The sequence below is a fragment of the Austrofundulus limnaeus genome, unplaced genomic scaffold (assembly GCF_001266775.1).
Source record: "Austrofundulus limnaeus strain Quisiro unplaced genomic scaffold, Austrofundulus_limnaeus-1.0 Scaffold393, whole genome shotgun sequence".
Lineage (NCBI taxonomy): Eukaryota > Metazoa > Chordata > Actinopteri > Cyprinodontiformes > Rivulidae > Austrofundulus > Austrofundulus limnaeus.
Genome location: NW_013952795.1, coordinates 140,022 through 148,739, shown reverse-complemented (window position 1 = coordinate 148,739; position 8,718 = coordinate 140,022). Strand labels below are relative to the sequence as shown.

At 41.3% G+C, this 8,718-nt stretch overlaps 1 protein-coding gene across 1 annotated transcript in view; it reads right to left on the bottom strand.

The window, feature by feature from the left end:
- prkg1l (protein kinase cGMP-dependent 1, like) overlaps window positions 1-8,718 on the bottom strand; it is an 11,507-nt gene that overhangs the window by 2,105 nt on the left and 684 nt on the right. The window contains exons 2-11 of the mRNA XM_014023846.1: window positions 8,424-8,616; window positions 8,168-8,291; window positions 7,847-8,013; window positions 7,288-7,401; window positions 3,541-3,646; window positions 3,321-3,384; window positions 3,034-3,111; window positions 2,808-2,902; window positions 2,644-2,709; window positions 42-119 (exon numbers count right to left, since the gene is read on the bottom strand). Of these exons, the coding sequence (XP_013879300.1) occupies window positions 42-119; window positions 2,644-2,709; window positions 2,808-2,902; window positions 3,034-3,111; window positions 3,321-3,384; window positions 3,541-3,646; window positions 7,288-7,401; window positions 7,847-8,013; window positions 8,168-8,291; window positions 8,424-8,613 (1,082 nt within the window). The 5' untranslated portion in view covers window positions 8,614-8,616. The remainder of the gene's footprint in view (window positions 1-41; window positions 120-2,643; window positions 2,710-2,807; window positions 2,903-3,033; window positions 3,112-3,320; window positions 3,385-3,540; window positions 3,647-7,287; window positions 7,402-7,846; window positions 8,014-8,167; window positions 8,292-8,423; window positions 8,617-8,718) is intronic.

The window sequence follows — 8,718 nt, the reverse complement described above, 5'->3', positions numbered from 1 at the left end:
TATATATATATATACAGAAAAACCAGAGCTGTAATTCTCACTCAAATGTGGATTCACTGATCTTCTGCACCTCTTGATGGCTGTCGGATACAGACTCATCCATAACATTTTTAAAGGTCCTGAAACAGAAACAGCTGTGAGTATTCCCCAGATTTCTGGTTAGAAACAGTGTATGAACGTTAAATACACGCCTACATAAATATTCACCCATTTTAAAGTGGCTGTTCTAGTTCAAGACCCTGATCTCTGGGTCTTGTTCATGACTGAGGAAATAATGGAGCAAGAGATGGATAGGCAGATTGGTGCTGTGTCTGCATGATGCAGACACTGTACCGATCTGTGATGGAGAAGCGAGAGCTGAACCAGAAGGCGAACCTTCAGGCGTTCCTACCCTCATCTATGGTCACGAGCTTTGGGTAGTGACCGAAAGAACAAGATCGCAGATAAAAGCGGCTGAAATGGGTTTCCTCCGCAGGGTGTCTGGGCTCTCCCTTAGAGATAGGGTGAGAAGCTCAGTCATCAGGGAGGGACTCAGAGTAGAGCCGCTGCTCCTCCACGTCGAGATGAGCCAGTTGAGGTGGCTCGGGCATCTAGTTAGGATGGCTCCCGGAGGCCTCCCTGGTGAGGTGTTCACTGGGAGGAGGCCCAGAGGAAGACCCAGGACACGCTGGAGGGACTATGTTTCTCGGCTGGCCTGGGAACGCCTTGGGATTCCCTCGAATGAGCTGGCCCAAGTGGCTGGAGAGAGGAAAATCTGGGTCTCTCTCTGCTTAGGCTGCTGCCCCCGCGACCTGACCCGGATAAGCGGAAGAAGATGGATGGATGTTCTAGTTCAGCTTAGAGAAAGCAGTGTTGAAAAGTACAAGTCTGGAGATGGATCCAGATCTTGGAGGTTTATATGACAGCTGGAGTCTTAGTTATGTGATGTTATGATCTACTGTAGCAGCTATGGTGACTGGATTCAGTATTAACTCTACATATTGGTAAAACAGCACACAATAAGGGCTGGTTATGTAATAAATGTGAAACTATTAATGAAAATATATGTTAGAGCAATGATTCTCAAAATTTTCAGCCTTTGACCCTCAAAATAGCATCAGAAACCTGTGTCCCCAACTATGTTTGGTGGATAAATATTAGTTCAGGTCAAATAAACAAGGGCATAGTAATAATATTCATTGTGCTATATTAATATTCATCCAGTTTTAAGTACACTCACTCTTTTGTAACAACTAAGGCCAAAAAATTTAAAAATAATTATAAAAATTCTGTTAGTAGTTATTTTAATTCAGAAAATCTTTTCAGGACCAGACTTGATGTTTCGGGACCCCACTCCAAGTCTCGACTCCAACTTTGGGAGCCACTCTATTAGAGTGTAAGCTATCTAATGTATATAAAAATGCCATAAAACTGTGTGTTACAGATGTACCAAGCAAAGCAAAAAAAGGGGAAAAATATCTCTTTTTTCACAAGCAAGCAGATCTGATCTTATTTACCTCAACATGGATGTGATGTGACGAAGCTAATAATGTAACCATTTAAAATTAAAATGAGCTTATAAAGCCAGTTTAATCACTGTTAATTATTGAATTGCTTTAGCAGATATTAGCTTCTGTAGCATACTGTTAAACAGATTATAGCAGTGTTTCCCAAAGTTGGGGTCGGGACCCAAAGTGGGGTCCCGAATCATCAAGGTGGGGTCCTGAAAAGATTTTATGAATTAATGACATTTTTGCCTTAGTTGTTACAAAGGAGTGAGGTTAGTATATTTAAAATGGATAAATGTAGTATAAAAAATATTCTTACTATGCCCATGATTAGTTGACCTGATACAAATGTTTATCATACAAAAATAGTTGTGGGCACAGGTCTCTGCTGCTGTTATTTTGTGGGTCAAAAGCTGAAAAGTTTGRGAACCACTGCACTTYRRTTMCCAAAGTTGGGCTTGGGACCCAATTATGGGTCATGAAGCACCTTGGATAATCTACAGAAATCAATTTAAAGGGTAATAAAATAATTGTTGATGTAATATTTTCCCTATAATCATTACCAAAACACTAAATAAGTATAAATAAGTATTTATATTTGTGTACAAGCTGTTTAGATTGTCAAAAACCTGTGTTTTTAGGGTTATTAATGAAGTTTGTGTACTCAGACCAGTAATATTTGGGGTCACAAGTTTTTGCCATGGATACTTTGTGGGTCAGAAGATAAAAAGTTTGGGAACCACTGGATTATAGTACTCTGCTGAATCATGCTACATTTTAGCACAAATTATTAAATATTACAAGCTGGTATTGTTGTTTTTGACAAACTTTAGGTTTCTATTGCACAAACCTGACCTACAGAGAAGATGGTTATCAGTAATAAAAATGCTTTGTTGGCTGTGAGCTGTTGCCCTGTTTGGGCGCCATCTTTGCTCCTCCATTATCTCACAGGTGCAAGCAGTAGATGGAATGGACGTACTCCCTCTATTAAATATCTCTAGGAGTTCTGTTGAATCCATTTCATTTTCACTTTGACATTGAAGAGGCTTTTTTTCTCTGAAGAAGGCGAGTTTTTTTTTCACAATAAAAGCATTAAACATTCTACTGGGCGAATATTTTTATAGGCACTGTAGTACTAAATAAAGGATAAACTTACTCTCTGTCTATAACCAGGCACGTCACTTCTCCAGCAGCCCTCACACTCACAGTCTGAGTGTCTTCTCTGGGGACAGAATAATACAGACATGACAGCAAAGCTTTGACATGTAAACAAACAGGGTTTTTGCAGACACTTCTCGAGAAATAATGTTTTCTTCTTACCCCCAAAGAGCTTTTTCTCCGAACCACTGTCTCTCAGAGAGCTCAGTTAGGACCGTCTCCTCTTGATGCCCCAGCTTCCTTTCTGTCATGGTCACCTTGCAAACCCGCAGAGCAAACCGAGAAAATAAACACAACAAAAAAAAAAGGCATTTCTAAAACCTACACTGGCTTTTGGTTTTCAGAATCCAAACTTGTTTTTCTGAAAGTCTCATTTCCTCAACTTTACCTTGCCTTTGCTGATGATATAAAAGGTGTCGCCTGTGGCTCCTTGGTGAATGATGAAGTCGCCGTCTGTGTAATTAGTCTACGGTGTAAAAAAAGAAATGACAGACAGCTGAGCAAACAAAAAGAAAATAACTGCCTCTGAGGCAATTGGTGCGCCCTCAATTTTCAGAAAGAAGCTGGAAATTGAATATATGGATGGAACCGCATGTCTGGACACAAGGTTTATTGTCCAGATCCTGTTTGAGTAATGAGGGCTGCTTACACACATCCAGAGAAGCTCATTTGTACCTCCTTCATGTGATCAGACATTCTCACGATGGCATCCTCTGAGAACGACTGCAGGAAGGGAAGCCTGCACACAGATGCAAATGGAGGCAGGTCTGAGCAGGTTTTCATTCTATCGTGAGAATTTTCAGACAGATATTGTTTAAAAAAAATCCCTCACAAGCAGAACAATCTCCTGAGATTTAAGATAGCGTTATTTGTAAAAATCAAATGTGATTTTTACCCTCTCAGCAGCTCCACTGAATAAGAAAGGTGGTTGAGTCTGCATTGTGTGAGCACGGTCTGGTATATTTTGCGGTCAATAACCCACAGGCTGCTGTCCGTTTGAGCTGCAGATTAAAAAAAGGACAAAGGCAGGAGAAATGATAAAGGTTATATCAGTGACACAAGAGATCAGACATAAACTCGATGTGGAATATCAAAGAGCAGCTCTGCCTGCGGCGGTTATGGCTGAAGTGAAGAATCAGCTAAAGAGCAAACAGTTTAGTTCAGGACTGCATTAAAAAGAAAATCTGCCTTCTCCTCACAGGGGAGATGGAAGATAAATCTAATCTAACTCTCTAAAGCCATAAATACCCTCCTTCTTTAGTACAGAGCTGGAAAGTGGTGTAAATTAATAATGACGAGTATTGATTGATGCACAGAAGCTTCCTGCCAACGGAAGTAGATGTCCTCAAGACGATCTAATTATATCCAACATTTAATGGTACAGTCCCGGCACCTTAACCACCTCATTCGATGTGTGGTCAGAAGTTTACATACGCCTATTCTGAGCGTGAACGTCAGATTTATTGATTTATTTGAATCGTTTTCTTCTCCCTCAGGGCACAAAAGTTTAAATTTAGAGTGGATTTTCTCTAATCCACACAGGGTCAAAATTACATTTAAACAGGCATTCTCCTAAACCTTCAATTAAATTGGAAACTGAAGGTTTTCAAACGTCTTTTAACTTGACCAGACCAAGGCCTTTAAACTTCTGGTGATCACGATCGACTGCAGTTGTTAATTTCTCTTTGCCTGCAGAAAAAAATAGGTTTGACAGCACTTTTTGAATTGATCGTTCAAGAACAACTACAGTAAGTCTTAGTATGAACTGTAAAGTGCTGAAAAGCCAGTGTCTATGTCCACCATGAAGCCAGTTTCACATCTGTACAGACTGAAAGAAACAGTCTGATTTATGTGCCGGAAAAATGGATTCAGTTCTCAGACTACATACAAAGCTACCATGTAACCTCACAGCGCTGTGGACCGCTCACTCAGAGCAAAATGATCGCGAGTTACGTGTTACACTGAGTTTTATATCAGAGTCCAGTCACGGCCTCGGAAATGATATTACAGTAAGTAAGAAAGTTCCCTTTCCCATCGGGTGACTTGACTCAGACATCAGCTCCTGCAACACTGAGATATGAAAGCATTCAGTGTGTGTTTGATGTTTGGTGCAACTTGAAAACTCAAAAACCTTCTAAAAGCACAGTAAAATACACAGACAAGATGATAGCACATTGCTTACAAAAATATTCCAAACATCTCAATAAAAATATGTGCATTTAAGACTCAATAAAAAAATCAATGAAATATCTTACAAGACTGAAAGGATTATGAGAAAGGAGATCCGGCTCCAAAAACAAAACACCTTCAAGCTCAATGGATACGTCAATTCTGGACAAAACTTTCTTAGTCACACAAAACTGAACTTTTTGGACACAATGACAAAAATGTGTTCAGAGGAGTCAAGATGAAGCTTTCAACCTTAAAAACACATTAATGATGAAATCAGATCAACAGGTAGTTGACCGAAACTTATGACACAATCATATCAAACACACATCACAGCTGGTTCCTGCATGGAAAACGAGGGATTAAAATGTCTGGAACGGCCTTCCCAAAACTTTGACCTCAAACCTAATGACTATTTGTGGATCTTATTTAAGGAAAATCATCCAGTTCAAATAAACTCTAAACTCTTTAGCCTGAATTAAAGCAGAACAATGATAATGGCTACAAAACCGGTGTGGTCAAGGTACATTAAACCACATAACAGTAAGGGTGTATGTATATCTTTGAGCCTGTGTGTAATATGCTTGTTTTCAAAACTCATTGTGTGTTTGTCCCTGAAGAAAGATCAATTTAAATGATTAATTAAAATCTCAAATTTAATGACATTCACGCTCATGATTATAAATGTTTGATTTCAACTCCATGTGCTAATTTATCACCAGTGTGTGTGTGTGTGTGTGTGTGTGTGTGTGTGTGTGTGTGTGTGTGTGTGTGNGTGTGTGTGTGTGTGTGTGTGTGTGTGTGTTGGTGGCACTGTAAAAAAATGAAATGTTGGATTTACTTAACCATGTTATGTTACCTGGTTCCACTTAACTGAGTTGAGTAAATTCAAAGCAATATACCAGTTTTTTTTAACCAAAGAACATGAGTATGTTGCTTTGAGTTTACTCAACTCAGTTAAGTGGAACCAGGTAACATAACATGGTTAAGTAAATCCAACATTTCATTTTTAGAGTGTAGTGGGGGTGGGGGTTCAATTCTTTACCACAGTCAAGTGACTATGTTACCTTCAGTTGTTAAGAAAAATCTGTATGGCTAGATCAAAACTAAATCCGACTTTGTATGTACACACCTTGAAATTCACCTGTCTCTTTAAGAACCACCACCTACCATTTCCAACACTCCCACTTCAGCACGTCTTCACAAAAATGCAGGTATGCTACAAGTTAATCTTACAAGCTCAACAGACGTGCAGTTCTACCAGGTGTTTTCTAACTGTTGCTGCCGCTCACCAGTGGTGGAGCTGCTTTGGGATGGGTACTCTGTAGGTCAAGAGCTCGGCCGCAGACTGAGCACCGGGGAGGAGCTTTGAGTAAATAGGCGGTGCTTTGCACCAGCAAGTGTTTAGGCAGCTCCACATGGCGATTAAAGGAGATTCAAGGATTCGTCAAACATGCATGAATGAGTCAACGCAACACTGGGTATGTTTTTGACGAGGGAATGACATTATAACATGACATAAAGCTCAAAAAGTTGATTTTTCCTAATAACCCCCTTTAAGCACTATTTGTTTCAGATCCCTTTATTGAGTTTCCATTTTCAATTTTTCTGCAAGCACAGTCTTCTGACATTTTCTCATCTTTTTTTCATGCTCAGCCTCAACAGATGATGATACCTTTTAGAAGCCACCTGCTCCCGTATCAAAATGAAAGAGACCTCACCAACAAACGCCTCACTGATGGCCTCAAATGCAAAAAGGAAAGCACTATGAGGTCAGGAGGAAGGAGATAAGTACAGTGGGCTATGAGCAGATTCAAAGGGCCGGGCTGACAGTAATGAGAATGGAATAATAATTAAAAAAAAACAGGAGGTGTATTGTTAGCAGAGAGATAGCCGAGGGCAGTAAACTAGAATGGATTGCTGTTTGCGAGATGAAGAAAGAGAATTAGATGCTCAAATAAATAGATGTTTCTATTTAAACTCATCCTGGCCTCTTCTACGGCCTGTTTCTCTGCAGCTGATGTTTTTATTTGTGAAACCAGGCCAGACGCCTGTGGTGATGGCTCAGGAAGTTTTCCCACAGGACTCCGGCACTCTGATCAGATGCCACCTTACGTGTGTGTTTAAAAGAGGGTTTTTTATATTTATTTTGGTACTGTGGGTGTGACATTGCGAGAGGTCAGTGGATTCAGGCGGTTCAAGAAAGCATTTTGTTGTGGAAATTCCAGCTAACGCAGAGAGAAAGATGGGACAAGCCTGATTTAAATTCCCCACATCTCAGAGAAAACCTCTTGAACCGTACTGCCCGAGTTCTCAAAATGCTCTTTGATTTTAAATTCAGCAGAAGTCCTCTAAGACCACAGTGAGGCGTCTGATGTTTTCTGCAACAATAATTCATTATATTCTGTTCCAAATAAGAATTGTTCAAACCCTCTAAGAAAAACATAAATCAGAAGAAAGACGCAGAACTTACCGGACACTGAACAGGTGTGGGTGCAGTTGTAGAGGAGTGCCAGCTCTCCGAACACGTCCTCTGGCTCCAGAGTGAGCAGCTTCTGTTCGTCTTTTGTGACATCCAGCCTTCCTTCTGTAATAAAACACTGCACTCGATGAACAAAAGAAAAGAGACGGAGGATGTACGTATTCTGTGGTGAATACTGAGTGACTGTTAGAAACTGTGCTCGGTGCGAGATGTCCAAACGACACATGGTGCGATCCGAGTCGAGTAAAAACTGGGAGCAGCTACGCTCTGTTAGCTGTCACTTTCCTGTGAACTCTCAACAGTCTTTTTTTTTCTCGAGCCTCTTCACATTCATGTTAGCATTTTGACTCAGTGTGGCTCACTTCCTGCTTTTCAGACTTGCACCTGTGTCACTAACCGTGCTTTCGCAGCTCCGCCACATTTCATCCTATCAAAAACTGAGCCAACATGACAATGTAAATATAACATGTACCACAGGACCCCAATTAACTCCAAGTAAACATCCTGGAGTAGGATGAATGTTTGCAATTAGACGGGGATAATGACTTGCCTTCTAAAACAAACGCCTGATCCCCAGTGGCCCCTTCCTGAATGACGACGCAGCCTTGACTGACGCTGGTGCGATACATGCAGGCCGTGATGGCTCGGATTTCTCCTTCCGCAAGGTTCCTCAGCAAGTCGTTTTTCCGAAACGCCGCCTGGATCAGCCTTCGGGATCTGAGGACGTGAAGACATGACACAGACGTGGCTTCGCTGTGGTGATGTTTGAAAGTGATCTGTGTTGGTGAGCAGTTGGTGAGCTTTAAACAGTTGAGAGTCAGATCTTTCACTCGGAGCTGGTGTGAACTGCGGGAACAGTGTGTGCTCTTACTCCTGGCTTTTGTCACAGCTTCGGTGCGAAGCCGTTGTGAGAGTCACAGGGTCTGAAGTGAAGAGCTCCGAAAACACTGTCTGCTTTTTAACTCGCTGCCTCTCCTCAATTTGAGCCGCAGCAGCTACGGAAAAAAATACAAACAATAATAATCTTTTTTTTTAAAGGGAGTCAGGATTCTGGGTCAGGTTTGAAAGCCTGTGGAACTTGTTGCCACTTTTAAAACAGAACATGGAAGCCTTTTTGCTCTATGTACCTGCAGAGACCGTGGAGGGTCCTGGGAGGGACAGGGCGGATCGGTACCGGTCCAGTTCTTCCTGCAGTCTGCGGATGAGTTCGTCCTTGGTGTCTAACTCGAGTTCCAACTCATCTATAAGCGTGTCTCGCTGACGGAGCTCCTCAATCTTTAGCTGCAGGGCAAACTGCAGGTCCCGAAGGGTACCCATACCCTACAGACAGACAGACAGACAGACAGACAGACAGACAGACAGACAGACAGACAGACAGACAGACAGTAAAAGGCAAAGATTAAATAAAGCCCTGAACAAAAG